Source organism: Crotalus tigris, unplaced genomic scaffold (assembly GCF_016545835.1).
Source record: "Crotalus tigris isolate CLP2741 ecotype Arizona unplaced genomic scaffold, ASM1654583v1 scf7180000024401.5802323, whole genome shotgun sequence".
Lineage (NCBI taxonomy): Eukaryota > Metazoa > Chordata > Lepidosauria > Squamata > Viperidae > Crotalus > Crotalus tigris.
The window spans coordinates 5,286,210-5,302,960 of record NW_024100569.1 but is presented as its reverse complement, the minus strand read 5'-3'; the positions used below and the strand labels follow the sequence as shown (position 1 = coordinate 5,302,960).

Below are 16,751 nucleotides of genomic sequence, written 5' to 3'. Positions count from 1 at the left end.
GTTAATTGTCCTCACTGTCAGGAAGTTTCTCCTTATTTCCAGGTTGCTTCTCTTTTTGGTCAGTTTCCAACCATTGTTTCTTGTCCTGCCCTCTGGTACTTTGGAGAATAGTTTGATGCCCTCTTCTTGGTGGCAGCCCCTCAAACACTGGAATACGGTTAACATGTCATCCCTGTTTCTTCTTTTCTTTGGACTAGCCAAGCCCAAGTCCTGCAGCCGGTCTTTGTATATTTTAGTCTCCAGGCCTTTGATCATTTTAGTTGCTTGTCTCTGAATTTTTTCCAAAATCTCAACATCTTTTTTGTAATATAGTAACCAAAATTGGTTGCAATATTCCAGGTGTGGTCTCACTAGGGTTTTATAAAGTGGTAATAATACTTCCTGTGATCTTGATTCTATGCCTCTGTTTATACAACCCAGGATTGTATTAGCTTTTTTGGCTGCTGCTGCACACTGCTGACTCATAGTCAAGTGATCGTCTACTAGGACTCCAAGGTCTCTCTCACAGTTACTGTTTTTGAGCCAGGTCTCACCTAATCTGTACTTATACCTTTGATTTTTCTGCCTAAATGTAAAACTTTGCTTTTCTCCACATTAAAATTCATTTTGTTGGATAGGGCCCATTGTTCAAGTTTGTCAATATCTTTTTAGATTCCGAGCTTTTTTTCTGTGGTGTTGGCTACTCCTGCCAGTTTAGTGTCATCTGCAAATTTGATGAGTTCCCCTTCTACTCCTTCATCTAAGTCATTTATGAAGATATTAAAGAGTACTGGGCCTAAGATGGAGTCCTGTGGTACCCCACTGCTTACTTCTCTCCATGTGGATGTAGTACCATTGAGGACTACTTGTTGAATACGGTTTGTCAGCCAGTTACAAATCCATTGGTGGTGATGCTGTCTATCCCACTTTTTTCTAGCTTACTAAGGAAGGCTGTGCAGAGAGTAGTGAGGGCAGCAGAAAAGATTATTGGAAGTTCACTTCCTTCTATCCAAGACATTGCATATAAGCGCTGCTTGACCACGGTCTGCAGTATTGTCTGGGACACTACATATCCTCTCCATGACCAGTTTTCTTTGTTACCTTGTGGGCAGTGATGGGATTCAAATATGTGAATAACTGGTTCTGTGTGTGGATGCCACTTTCGGAAGTCCATTCTGGGCCTGGGCAACAAAAAATTAGCTACCGGTTCTGCCAAAGGGGTGCGAACTGGCTGAATCCCACCACTGCTTGTGGGAGGAGGCTTCATGATATCTGAAGCAGAACAACTAGATTCTGTAATAAACCATATAGTATCAATCATGTTAACTCTCAAAACTTTTTTTGCTGTGTATTCAAAATTGATGTGATTAATATATATACACATACAAACACACACACATATTTTCTTTTGAGAGTAGGCATCATAATTTCATTTTTAATATGTACACAGAAAAAGTAATAATGCAGGTTATCTTATCTTATCTCATCTTAAATAAAATAAGAAACAGAAATGAACAAATGAATCCATAGTAAGGGTCACCTATTTAGGATATGGCTTAACTGCAAGATCCTTTTAGAAAGCCGAATGGAATGAACAAAGCTTACAAAGATAGGATGGAGCAAAACAGTACAATGGTTCCAAGTCATCAAACAATGACCTTAAAATCAGATTAAGAACAGAATAGTTCTGCCAAGATAATTACAAGAGTTAAGCAATATAAACAGAGCCTGGAATGCTATTGTTAAGCTCAGAAGTATAAAACTGCTTTTCTGTGATCAGGACAAGCACTTTGAGTTCTATCAATGCTTTGGTGGAAGAGAAGATAAGCCTGCTGTGGCTAAGCTTATCTAAAATGTGCTCAGTGTAAAATTATGGTATATTCTTCATTGTATCAGTCAACTGAGACACAGACATTTAAGGTCCAAACACATTGTAAAACTTACTTTAAAATAGGTATGAAACCTCTATATTATAAGATAAGCATCAGTTTTCTTCCTCTCTTTTTCATAATAAACTATTCAGAAACAAGTTTTGATTAGATTTTCAGTTAAACAATTACAGAGAAGCATTAAAGCTCCTCATCTTCCTACTCCTACTAAGCACAAATCATTCCACTGCAGGATAAAAACCTCTTTACTCAAGCTTATACATTATAATTTAACACTGGCTGGTCACTATATTTTGTTTTGATTTCCCAGAATAGGGCTGAGAGAGATGGACTGGCTCAAAGTCACCCAGCTGACTAAGGAATAGAGCATCTGAGTTGCTCCATTGCTATCCAAAACAAAGAGGGAATGGATTTCAATAAATTAGTTTGAGCAGAAACCCTTAGATCAGCTTCAGTCTTGAGCTATGATTCATTGGCTGGCCTTAGAGCCTGCTATTCCCAGGTGGTAGACCACCTGGTTGTTGCCTCTTCACTGTTTTCTTTAGGAGGTTTTTTTTATCTATGTTTTCTTCATCTCTGAAGTATTGTATTATCTCTATTCCCATTCCTTTAGAAAGTAACTCAGTATCTCCACAACAACTTCTTTCTGACTGCCAAAAAAAGAAAAAAAAACCTAATAGTTGCAGGGAAAAAAAAGGCTTTGCATGAATGAGATAAACAAAACTGGATTTGCATTGTATCTTGACCAGTTTTAGTTAAAACTATTTAGTTAAAACTGGATAAGCTAGGTTACTTTAAACTTAAGTAAATCTGGGGAAGCAAGTCTTGGCTATTTGGTTAATTATGCTTAAATTAATTCAGGAAATTGGGATAATTTGGTGACTAGATAGCACATAGTATAAGATCCCAGCCAGGTTTTAGCAACTTAGGCTGATAATAAATGTTAACAGACACTTAAGAGTGTTTGGCAACCTTTTTAAGCAGCTAATGTTTTATTGCTGCAGTATGTAATATCAAAAGCAGCATCTGGAATCCATGGGCAGTTTCTCAGGTCTACTGGTTCTGCTATCTGGTGATCTGTTGTCTCTTTGCTACAGAAGCTACAGCTGGGAAGCAACTTCCTATCTAGATTTCCATCAGCATCCAGTTCAGTTTTATTATAGAAGGCTTCTAGATAATTTGTCCTCAGAATGATATCATGAAGGCTGCAGTAGCAATGACTATAGTCATTCACCTTGGTATATGCTAGCAAGGTTCCTGAATTTATCAGAACATTCATTGTTTCTCTATTTGGATTCAAACTTTCATACTTTAAAAGATTGAGCTTATCTGCAAGGTATAATAATGGTATCAATCACTTCATGTTAACAAACATAACAATGTTAACAGAACAATGTTAACAGAACATTTTCTGTTTTCTTAGTTCAGTTTCTGTTTTTTCAAAGATTTGTTCACTAGCTAATGCATAAATATGTTTTAAATCAGTCTCGGTGATTCTTAGTTGATAGTAATTCAGCAAGTGTTCATTTTACAGAATTTAAGGATATTATCATTGGTAGGGATATGAAAAGCAATTATTTTTTTAAGGTAATTTCAATAATTTATTTGATTATTTGCAGAAGATTGATTTTTTTAGCATTTTTTCAGAAAAAATGAGAAATTATTAAATTATTTTATTAACAGTAAAATGATCTTTCACATTTATATTGTTCTGTCATTTCAAGTTTTAGTTCTATACTGTGTCATGTATTTGATGTAATTTCCATGTTGAAATGACAGTGTAAATTTTCTGGGGAAGTTTCCGATCCTGTTCTTAATTTATTTTTCCTTGTATTCTTTTTTTTTAAATGACAGCTTAATAGTTCTCCAGAGTACAGTTAGTTAAATAATCTAACAACTGCCATATATCAAACCACCAACTCTCATCTATTAAACATGCAAATAAAGAACAGTCATTTTAATAAGGTTTCAAAGCTAGTTGTTAGAAGGTGGTACGGCCAGACATCCTAAGTGATTGGAAACAGAAATATGTTCTATTTTTTTAAAAAATATATTTATAGGCTGTTCACTGTTTCTGTTACAGTGAAAAAGAGTTAAAAAAACCCTAAATATCCAAACTATATATCAAATAATCATCCACAGGCTTAACATACACATACTACCATAACAGATTTTTAAAGACTTCCAGAACACCCTCATGGTTGAAGCTGGATGTGTGATGGATGTGTGAAAGCCTTCTGGTTTTTATAGGATCAGAAAATGTAGGTAATTCCTAAAGGAGCCACAAACCCAAGATATTCATTCTTAAACAAAACAGTTTTCATTTTCTTTCATTTTCACAGAGACTGAAAACTTTATTCTTAAACTATGGAAAATATATTTTCTTATTCCATTCAATTACGTCCAATTTTCAAAGACTGCCTTATTCAATGACCACAATCCCAGCTCTTCTCATTATAGTCATTAAGTGACCAAAGGTACCTCAAAGGATGTGGAGGACTTGGGAGGCCTCATGCCCTCCCTTCCCCCCTACTCACAAGAGGCCCAGTCTTCTGCCAGCACCACCATACCTAGAAGGCCTCAGCTGGCTACGCCCAGCTGCACACAGGCATCTTCTCTTCCTCCCCCATGCATTTGGACTTAAATAGTTGGGGCAAGTAGAATTTTATCATCTGTTACTCTGTCTTAGCTGGAATACATACTATCCGGCATCTCTTCTATTTATTCAAAATTTAGACTTATGCTGAACTAAACAAAAAGATAATTGTTTTTTCAGATACTAAACAAAATTAAACAAAATTAATTCTGTATTGTGTTCAATTGTACCTGTCATGATCTTTACAAGTGTATTTCCCTATGAAGAAAAAAAACCTTTTTTGTATTTGTCATTGTTATGTTTGAGAAAGGAAAAAGAACTTCTCTCCTGTTGGTTACTCAAATTACAGGCAGTAATTTAATCAATTAGTTTGTCATTATTTGTGTTCATTTGAAGATTTGTTTTAATTTATTTTCATTCAGAACACCTTTTCTATAAACCAATCTTATTATAATTAAGTGTATTCTGATAAATATTGTGTACATAGAGATAAGCACATTAATAAGACAGAAGCTTCCCCATACTTATTTCTGTAACTCACCAATGTAAATTTAATTTTATATTTACAAGTGAATATCACAAAAAGTGGCTAAAATAGTTATCAATCAAGCACTAAACTAAAGTAAGAATAAGGACACCTCTTCATACACAAAATGACAGCATTGTTCTGCTATAAATGCTTGATGGAGGAGGGCCTAGTTTGCAGCCAAGACTTATTTGATTTTTTGCCTTCCTTACCTGTAGATATCTAAAATTATGGACAATAGGGTCATTATTAGGACATCTCAGCTATAAGATAATTAAGAGATAGCTACTGGAATAAAAAATGACATTTCTCTTCTTTCAGTTCACAAAGAGAGATTAAAGCATAATAGTTTGGCCTAGAAGCAATATAATGAAAACAGGAGGATTGGCCCAAAAAAGTGGCATTTTGTATCAGAAGGTAAACTGGGTCATTTACAATTTGGAAATGTTAAATTTCCAGTTCCAGAGAATCCACTATCACACAACCTGTTTGTTATAGAAATAAGATCCTCAGAAAGAGGTTGAAGCATTCCCAAGCTGATTACTGGGCAATGATATAAAAAGAGGAGAAAAAATTACTGAGAGGGACCATATCATAATCATTGACAAACTCCGTTAAGTGGTTCAACAATATTAAAAAAAAAGGACAAAACAAAACAAAAAAAACACCCAGGAAGATGCAACAGGGTTGTTAAGAGTATATTTTAGCACAGTATCTCCCTTGGAGGAAAATAAAGGAATTACAATAGTTTTGGAGTCCACTGACCTAAGGATTCCCTTTCAAATGACAAATGCAAACAAGGCAATCAGCTCAGTAAGCTTGTTTACTAAGTGCCTGAAAGTCCTTATAACGGTGATGGCGAACCTTTTAGAGACCGAGTGCCCAAACTGCGACCCAAAACCCACTTATGCATCGCTGGGTGCCAGGTGAGTGTGGCCCATTGGGTGGGCATGGCTGCGGTGGTAACGGCAGACTGTTGGGATTAAAAAGTTCAATCAATCAATTCCAACTTTGCAATATTTTTTTTTTCCCATGAGAAGTTGAAATTGATTGATTTTTTTTTTTTGCACACGGCGGCAGAAGCCTAAAGCGAAAAGGTTTTATAAACCCCAGCTGAAGGTCTAAGACGGGGTGACGGTGTGTGGGCCCACAGAGAAGGCTCTGAGTGCCACTTCTGGCACCCGTGCCATAGGTTCGCCAACACTGCCTTATAAGACTCTACTGCAAGTTTGACCTTCCGAATAATATGACCATTCTGTGCTTTCAGTATGTTTGTATATGCCAAGAAAACCTTTGTGTATATACCATACATACTCATTTATAAACCCATCCATGAATAAGCCAATTGTCAATTTTTTAATCAAAATATCATGTGAAATGAGCCACCTGAAGATTAATTCACCCTCTACATTTTCATATGTTTTAAGTTTCAAATTGGTTTATCTGTGGCTAATTCACAGATTATCCATTTTTCATGATATTCAGCTTAAAAATCCGAAGCTCATACTGAATTTATGGATATTTTTAATACTTTTAAAAAGTATTACCATATGTACTTGTGGGTTAGCCTAACTGGATAAGGTGAAATAAGGTAAATCCAGTTTTAGCTTCTAAAAGTTTTGGCTAATCTTCAAATAAATATATATAGTATTCAAGTTATTTTCCATGTAAAAACATTCTGAAAGGTCCTGGTTCCAGAGACTCAACAGCATCAAAATGGTACTCTATTAATCTATCAACATACCACAATAAGTTTATGTATGTCGCAAAGGCAGTTTTTTCTTCCAAATACTCACCTGCCCAAAGTATTTAGTTATACTTAATAGAAGTGGAACATGGTTAAAATGTATATTTCAAAATAAAATAACAAAATAATACAAGTGGATAATTACAAAACATTTAAATAATTGAACAACTATAGACTATTTTTCTATAAAGAAAATAATTGATTTTTAAATGGATTTCATAATCTATAGACATTTAGAAAAGCATCCAAATTAAACATTACCTTAATGTCAAAAGTTCCAGATTGATCCGCTTGATTATATAGTACCAATTGGTCCTTGATGGGAGTAAGCCACAATCTTAGCTGACTTAACTGTTGTTCAAACTGATTCAAGTTATTTAACATACATTCAATTTCTTTCTCTTTCTCAGGCAGATCTTTGGATACCTTTAAAATATCAGAAATTCATTTGTAAGATAAAATTGTAACTCAGCCATATAGTATAACAACATTGAAAATTTTTTTTACTATATATATTCAGTATTACATTATATTTTTGTAATTATATTATACTACACTACATATTCTATTCTATTCTATTCTATTCTATTCTAATATTATATTATAGATTTTAATTAGGAGTATGCACTTTATTATTATTATTTATATAAACACATAGATTCTAATCCATCTATTTCAGGTGATGTAATAACTGAGATAGCATAAGCGACTGGGAGAAGAGGTTTACAGGTAATCCTTGTTTAATGACCATTCATTCAGTGACCATTTGAAATTATGATAGTATTGAATATGGGCACTTATGGCCAGTTCTTGACGTTGAAACTCACAGCTGGTCCAAAAGGAAACCATAGCCAATTATATTGAAGGCTGCTGAGAAATGCTGTTTTTGTCCCATAACTGAGCTTGACTACTAATTGAAAGGGGTTCAGATAATCTTTTTCATCTAGAACCCTCTGAAGCTGTCAAACAACCACCTTTTCTATCATCTACCCTAAAACAGAAAAATGGGAAACTGGAATAACATTGTTTTTTTTATCTTTTGTCTTTTATTTTTTAGGTTTTACAAGATAAATATTTCACATAATTTTTACAGATTCATTTTTTAAAATTTCTCATTTAATTACATTTAATCACTTCTTTACTATATAAATTTATTAACTTTTCAGTTCATAATACTCATTGAATGAAGAAGATACAAAGCCAATGCCAAATTTACATAAATAATTTCAAAAGAATTTTGAAAATGCTATCTTTCTAAAATGCAGGATACTAGATATGACAAGTGCAGCTGTGCTTGGATAAGTCATCGTTATTTATTTATTATTAGTGGTCATATATCTCTCCTATCAACAAGAGAAAAAAGCCTGACAGTTTATTATTTTAGTTGCCGTTTGCAGTCTTTTCAGATGATGAAAACAACAACAAAAAATGGAAAATCACACCACATTATACAACATAATGGAAATGGATTCATATTGAAAGTTTGCCAGTGAATGTGTTCTGGTAATGAGTCTAAATGGAAAATGTGAAAGAAAACTTCCTTGCTGTAATTCCTTTTAGTAATGGCAAAGGTAAAGGTATTCATTCTGCCTATATGTAACAATAATAGTAATTATTGTTACATATAGGCAGAATGAATACTATTTAACAGCAAATTAAACAACAAGTACAAAAACATACATAAGTACATAAGCAGACAATAGGTTAATTAATGACTATAATTTTATTATAAATATTTCTTATTATATGCAGAAGTGTCTGCTTTGGTACATTAGTTAAGGTGTCATCACATTGTGTTTAACTTCTGGATGAACAAATCGTTAACATTTTGAGTACTAATAGAGTATTTTTAAAGACAAGTCTAATCTCTCTTATTCCTTCCAATATTACCATACAATTCTCACTACCATACAATTCTACTAATAATTGCTGGTCTTTTAATTTTTCATTACTTAGAGCAAATATAATTACATTATTTGCATATCTCATATTACTAATGTTTCAGCCTGCAACCATCATGCAAAGCAGAAGAGTAATCAGGTATTCTGAGATACCCATTAGGCTTAATATATTTAGCTTGACCTACACAATCAAATGTGTTATTGTAACTATGAATGCAAAGATTCTAACTGATCTAACTGATCTCATTTCCATCTTCTTTTCCAAAACTGGCTCTTGTTTGTAAGTCTTCATGAAGGGTTCTTAAGTAAAAAAAAAAATGCCTTTACGAACATTTTCCTTTTGAGGGTGGAGAGTGCCTTCAAGTCTGTGTTGACTCCTGACAACTGCTTGGACTCATCTCTACAGTTTTCTTGGCAAGATTTCAGAAACGGCTTGCTCTATCCTGCTTCCTAGAGCTGATAGAAAGTGACTGGGCCAAGTTCACCCAGCTAGTTTCATATCTAAGGCAAGACCAAAATTCTTTGTATCCTGGTTTCTGTACCTTAACTGTACCATTCTGTACCAAATGGGCTCTGAATTGAGGGGCATTCCAGAGGAGTATGAGGTAATTCAGTCCAGACATTAGGTATGAGAAAAAGAAAGTGGAGACTACCCCTCTGATTGTTCACCCAGTAAAATGAGTCATTATTTTAAAGATATTTCCTGTCCTCCCCAAGGAGGCTGCTCTATAGTAAGAGCCTTCTTTCTCTCTCTCCACTGTTTTGTTGTCAAAGCTGGTTCACCGGCAGTGTTACTCCCTGGATTTGAATGGGAGCACTTAGGAATGGCCAAGACAACTTTTGGATGGCTCTGGACTCATCTGGGAAGGGGAGTTTTGAAGAATTCCAGTTCCCTGTGTGAGTGGTCATAAAGTTACCGGGCAAATCCATCTACCTTTCAGCATTTTGTTTTCTAAGCAAGCCTGGGTTTTCACTTTCACTTTTTGAATTTATTTTTTCACATTGCTTTTTGTCTTCAAAGGTTGACTGGCTGTTGAATGCTGATTTATTTCAACCCCTTGCTGGACTCTAGCTGTTCTTTTTCCCTCCCTTTGATTTATGTTATTGTTATGTTATGTTATCAAATAACTTTTGCTTTTCTTGTGCTTTTGGATGGTGAAATGCTTTCATTTGATTTACATTAATATTGGACCATCACCTCAGGATTTTTGCATTTTTTGTATTTGTAAAATATCTGGAGTTTATTACTTTTGAATTTTTCTTTTAATCTTGGATCAAAATATCCAGAAAATATCTTTCCTGTTTCCTCCTGTTTCAGTGTTCTTTGAACATGTTACACAGTGCAACAATGTATCACATTACAGACAATATACAGACAACCACAATGGTAGCTGAAATCTGAGAAAAGGCTTTCTGGTAACATGCAATTTTTAGTTGAAAGTTTTTTTAAAGAAAGGTTTGATGAGATAATGGCTGTGGAAAACATGCAGAAACAAACATGTAGCTTTGGACAAGTTAGATTCACGAAAGGACTCTAATATGAAAATTGGAGAGTTCACAGAGCTAACTCAACCAATAGTAATAGTAGTAAAGTTGGAAGGGACCTTGGAGGTCATCTAGTCCAACCCCCTGCTCGGGCAGGAAACCCTACACCATTTCGGACAAATGGCTGTCCAGTCTCTTCTTAAAAACTTCCAGTGTTGGAGCATTTACTGCTTCTGGAGGCAAGATGTTCCACTGATTAATTGTTCTCACTGTCAGGAAGTTTCTCCTTAGTTCTAGGTTGCTTCTCTCCTTGATTAGTTTCCACCCGTTGCTTCTTGTCCTGCCTTCAGGTGCTTTGGAAAATAGCTTAATTCCCTCTTCTTTATGGCAGCCCCTGAGATATTGGAATACTGCTATCATGTCCCCCCTTGTCATTCTCTTCGTTAAACTAGACATACCCAATTCTCGCAACCGTTCCTTATATGTTTTAGCCTCCAGTCCCCTAATCATCTTTGTTGCTCTTCTCTGTACTCTTTCTAGAGTCTCAACATCTTTTTTAATCGTGGTGACCAAAACTGGATGCAGTATTCCAAGTGTGGCCTTACCAAGGCATTGAAGAGTGGTATTAATACTTCACGTGATCTTGATTCTATCCCTCTGTTAATGCAGCCTAGCACTGTGTTGGCATTTTTGGCAGCTGCAGCACACTGCTGGCTCATATTTAAGTGATTGTCTACTAGGACTCCGAGGTCCCTCTCACAGGTACTACTATTGAGCATAGTGCCACCTATGCTGTACTTGTGCATTTGGTTTTTCTTGCCTAAATGTAGAACCTTGCTTTTTTCACCATTGAATTTCATTTTGTTAGTTAGTGCCCAGTGTTCAAGTCTGTCCAGATCCTTCTGTATCTGAAGCATGTCTTCTGGAGTGTTGGCTATTCCTGCCAGCTTGGTGTCGTCTGCAAATTTGATGAGTTCCCCATCTATCCCTTCATCCAAATCGTTGATGAAGATGTTGAAGAGTACTGGGCCCAGAACAGAGCCCTGGGGCACCCCACTACACACTTCCCTCCATATAGATGCAGTTCCATTGAGGACCACTCGCTGAGTACGGCGGGTCAGCCAGCTACGGATCCATCTGGTGGTGGTTCTGTCTACCCCACATTTTTCTATCTTGTCAAGTAGTAGATTGTGATCTACTTTATCAAATGCCTTACTGAAGTCCAAGTAAATTATGTCCACAGCATTCCTCTGATCCACTAATTTTGTCACTTGGTCAAAGAATGTAATAAGATTTGTCTGGCATGATTTATTTTTGACAAACCCATGTTGGCTTTTAGTAATGACTTTGTTTGCCTCTAGGGGTTCGTTGATTCGTTGTTTGATTATCTTTTCCAGGATCTTCCCAGGTATTGAGGTCAGGCTGATAGGTCTGTAATTTCCTGGATCCATTTTTTTTCCTTTTTTGAGGATGGGAACTACATCAGCTCTTTTCCAGTCCTCTGGTAGTTCCCCTGTGTTCCAGGATCTTTGAAAAATATAGTTCAGTGGCTCCGATATCACATCTGCCAGTGCCTTGAGAACTCTGGGGTGTAATCCGTCTGGTCCTGGCGATTTGAACTCATCTAGGCTGGACAGGTGCTCACTAACGATTTTCTTGCCTATCTTAACTTGTGTTTCTGTTTTGTTTTTTGTGGCACTATTTTGGATAGGTTGGTCTGTTTTTTCCCTTTGTGTAAAGACAGATGCAAAAAATGAGTTAAATAGTTCTGCTTTTGAAGTTCAAGTCTGTATTCTTTTACTGTACCAGAAGCCTGACTGAAGGGAGAAGTGACAAATTGAGAGGAGATTGGAGAAAGAATTTATTACACTTCTATTTGGACTTTGTTGGGAAGATAGACCCACTGTGGAGACTGAATTTATTATATTTAATTAGACAATTGATAAGAGATGCCATTAAAAAAAGGAACATGGGTATTTGATCCAGGATGAATTGCTCTTAACTTTTGAGATTATTTGGGATAATTAAGATGCCATAGCAAATTATTATTCTTCCTGTTAACTATTTTGTCATTAATATGGTATATAGAACAACAAGTCAATAATTTGCAAATAGATTTATTAATTTAATTTTTTGGGTGGGGGGCTGTTTCACAATATTGTAGTAATGTATTAATCAGGGGGGTAATGTTTATATATGTTGTTGTTTTTTCTCTTTTCTATGCACTTTTTAAAAGTCTTGATTATTTTGTGGATTTTTTTGTTTTGTTTTTTAAATTTTTTGGAGTTTTGTATTTTAACTTCCTTTTGAATAAAATAACAAATAGGGATTAAGAAGAGAGATTTAGGTTTCCTTATCTAACAGAGAAACAGAATGACCAAGAGTAGGCAAGAAAGCAATGGGAGCAGGAGCAACTTCTGGTTTCTTGCTGACATTCCTATTGAATTTCATTGTTGGAATCTGGCAGGGAACATTGGAATCTTTCCTTTCTTCCTTCTTTCCTAGTGGGGAAGGGAGTGAGGGTTGCAAGACTGGCTGGGAAACTGTTCTAGAATGTTGCAAATGAAGACCATGTTGCTGCCCAGAAGCGAAGCAGCAGTCAGTAGCACTGAAGAAGCACAACCTCCCCAAATTTCATTCCCCCAGAAGTCATAAGTTCCATTGGACACATTAGCCCATTTAAAGTACTTTGGTTCAAAAATTGTTTCCTTGGGATGCCCAGTTGAAGGACATGATCACAAGGTTTTAAGTAGTATATAGATATTGGATATGGATGGGGAGAGGGGTTGGGCATAGATTTTATTAAACACTGGGCTAGATCTTTAAAAAAAATCTAGATATTTTTGCTGTTTCTTTGGAACAAAGAGAAGAGTGTTGGTTGGAATCATATATTTGCCTTTCTGTCTGGTAGATGAGTCATGGCTTTAGAGTTCATGAGAGATATGCCAGGTAAATAAAAGTAAAAGGCAGAAAAGAAATGAAAATATGTATTGGTGCTGCTGCATAGTGATATGTTTATTTTCTTGCTGTTTTAATGATGATATTATTTAGATCAGCCTAAAGTAGCATCTTTTTATTTCATTACCACACCCACAGGCACATAATTTACTAATTAGCTATTGCTGGGTTTGCTTCTATGCGATGGGGAGGCTGATAAATTTCATTAAAACTTCCCTAACATAGAAACATTCCATGTTAAATGAAGATTTATAATGAAATTTTAAATAATAAACAATTCCCTTGTTACTCTTATTACAGATATTTGAAGCAATCTTGTGGTTCTTAGGCTGAAAAGCAGAAAGTTACTGAATTCCCATTGTTTTCTATGATTGGAAGACTTAAAATATTTTACATTTTGTTCCACTGAAAAAAAACCAGTTTAGAATATCTAACCTAAACATACATACTTGTGTATGTAGGCATACATACAGTACATGTTTGTGTACATACTGTACATGCACATTTCTACCTAGAAGTAACTCTTACGATTCAGTCATGTAAATATGGATTTATCTATCATTACTATTGACAACAGTATAGAAAATGCTGCTTTTTAGCTTTATAAATGTCCATGCTTGCCTGCAGCAAGAATTTCCATGAAGAATAACAGCTGATATCAGACTTTATCTCTTCAATCAACATCAATTTCCCTGATAATTCAAGGGACTGTCATTGAGCTTTCTGCCATAAACCCATATTTTCCAATATAGGCCTTATTATAAATCATGTTATAGACTTAATACAAATCATGTTACAGATCATTAATGTCAGACAATGTGAATGTATATGCCTCTCATATTTTTTAAAGTGGAAGCATAATTCAATTTTATTCGCATAATGCCTTTCATTTAAATGTCTTAGCCATTTAAAAACATAAATAAAATTAAAATTAAAATGATACATTTTAACTTTTTTATTTTTATTGTCAAGTAATGGATTTTGGCAAAACTTTCTTCAGCAATGATATAGACAGACCCTATCATACTATATTGATATATTTTTAAAACATATCCATTGCTTAGCAATAATGAATGTAGATGCTAAACATAGAAATCTGATACAATTTTGCATTTTTATTTTATTTTGCATTTTTTTGTTCTATCAAATATTTCTACCTTTTTTTACAGAACATGAAATTTTATTATTTCTCCATCAAGATGAAAGAATGTTCCCTTCAGCGTACATTGTTGCTAACAATTCATTAAATATCTAATGTAGATATAATATTCTTTTTTCTTAACAATCCAATAAGACTCAGTATTTTAGGTCCTTGAAAGTTTGTCCCACAGTCATGAATGTAGCACTTCAATGAACTCCAACTTAAACATTCTGAAAGATCAGTTATATAACATGATAAAATAGGATTCTACTAACTATTTAAGATATAATGACAAATACAGTATGGTACATAAAATTACTACTCTGCAAGCGAGAAGATTTTTGTTTTCAAGTTGATTAGAACATTTCCTAAACAGAAGTCACTTTTTCTCCTGAGATATCCTGGCATATGGTGCATGTCCATGACATACAACCAAATTTCAGATAAGTTATTCATCACATTTTCTAGGTTGATGGGGGAAAAAACCAGTAATAGTAGCTGAACTAGGCAATCCTCAGAATGATTAATATTTTCTCAAGCAGAATTTTCCTTTTTTCACCAGATTTACCAACTTTTATTCAATAAAGATTAAAATACAAAACTGTAAAAAAAATAGAAAACAAACAAAAGAAAATTCAAAACAAGCAAGACATTAAAAAGTGCATTATTTTATAATTATAAAATTATGAGTGTTATTTTTTTCTGAACAAAATTATGCTGTTAAAAAATAACAACAACCACATTAACAACTAATAACCCTATGTGATGGAAGTCTGACAGGAGATACAAAGCTTTCTTAGTATACCATGTCCTTAAACAAACCCCCTTCTAAAACTATTTATTCTCAATCACATATAACCTATATAGACTTGAAACAAATGCTGCTGGAGCAATTAATTAAAGTCTGCTTTCCCAATTTAGCTAGTATTTATTGTTCTTGCTAGAATATGAAACAGTTATGGTGAAACTATATACAGCTTGTATCTGGGATTGTAATATCAGAAAGGTGTGCAAAGTCATATTGAGAGAACAGACTGCTCTCCTCTTTATAGGTATGCTTTTTTCTGGGCTTCACCACTAAAAAATGGTTATGCCTGCCTAAGTTGCTTTAATCAAATTAAATGCAATTTGAAGGCTACTGACTTGAACCTTTAATAACTGCTGTACAACAAAATTTATTTTGTAAGAGCTCTATTGCCCTTTATTTTCTAAAGCTGAAACTCTACACATTCTGACTTAAGTCTTGCATCTATCCTTATGGAAATAATATCGAGGGGATTTCACCTGGGCAATACTTCGGGAGGAAAGTGTTTAATTTACCTCCCCCAGTATACTTACTGCTCAAAGTAGTCTACTTTGAAGGAAAACAAACTACAGATTTTCATTATTACTTTTTCAAGTGTTACAAACAGGGATTTATGCGCAGTTTCATATAAACACTAATGTTTTGAATAACTATTGCCAACGCGTTTTGTATGCGCCTTAAGATAGCGCTGTAAATATTGTTCCCAGCCCTCAAAGCAACATGCATAGAAATCAAAGGTAAACATATTATTTTGATATATAAAGCATTTCTGAAATTTTATTTCAGAATCAACATTTTCTACAGTCACAAAGCACAATTCTTATATAAGCAGATACTTTTTAAATCTCCAAGTTGAATTTTAGTTGACCCATTCACATTTCAATATTAGAAAAAGAACAATCATATTCCTTCAACTTTAGATAGATGAATGAGGAATGTTATAGCTTGGTTATATAATTTCATAATAAATATTATCAAAGACTACTAAATATGACAGCTCTATAACATGAGCTTCAGAGGAAATGTGCCTCTTTAGTACCAATTAATAAAATTGCAATTGCAATCATGTCTTCCTTAATCTCACACCAGAGGCATCTGGTTGGCCATAGTAAAGAAAATATACTATACCAGGTAGACCAGTGTTTCTAAATCTTGTCAGTTTAAAGACAAATGGGCTTCCACTCCTGGAATTCTTACCAATAGCCATGCTGACCGGAGAAACACAATTTGATAAGAACTCCAGAAATAGAAGTTAACAAGTTTAGAAAACACTGAAATAAACTTCTGGTTTCACTCACTATGGCACTTACAGTAGTGGCCAAAATTGTGGAAACCTTTTGGGAAAAGTGTATTTTTGAGGTTTAATGGCTAATAACACCATTTTTTTTGGAGTAGTACCATAAAATTATATATCAATGGAAAGATAATTTAATCAAGAATGTCATGCAACATAGTTTGTTCAATTATCTGTACTGTATTCTATAAAATGTTATAACCAAATAACCAGAAAAAGGAAGCACAACTTGCTTAGGATGATATCAGATAACTTTCCTTCATCTGATTGTAGCCAATGAGCATGAGTGTTTAGATAGCCAATCAGGTGTCAGCTTGTTTTGGCAATGAGCCAATCAGATCACAGTAGGATTCAGTTACTGATGTCATGTATTGAAGCTGAGAGGAGGACATTTATCAGTGTGTTATGTGATCGCTATAAGTTGGTTGGG

The 16,751-nt window shown here is 34.6% G+C and overlaps 1 protein-coding gene across 10 annotated transcripts in view; it reads right to left on the bottom strand.

Moving 5' to 3' along the window:
* Nucleotides 1-16,751, bottom strand: part of DMD (dystrophin) — a 962,852-nt gene that overhangs the window by 284,927 nt on the left and 661,174 nt on the right. For all 10 annotated transcript variants that reach the window (XR_005555060.1, XM_039329649.1, XM_039329655.1 and 7 more), the window contains one exon: nucleotides 6,999-7,163. Coding sequence is in view for 9 of the 10 variants with exons in the window: in XM_039329649.1 (XP_039185583.1) it covers nucleotides 6,999-7,163 (165 nt within the window). In the remaining variant the exon portion in view is untranslated. The remainder of the gene's footprint in view (nucleotides 1-6,998; nucleotides 7,164-16,751) is intronic.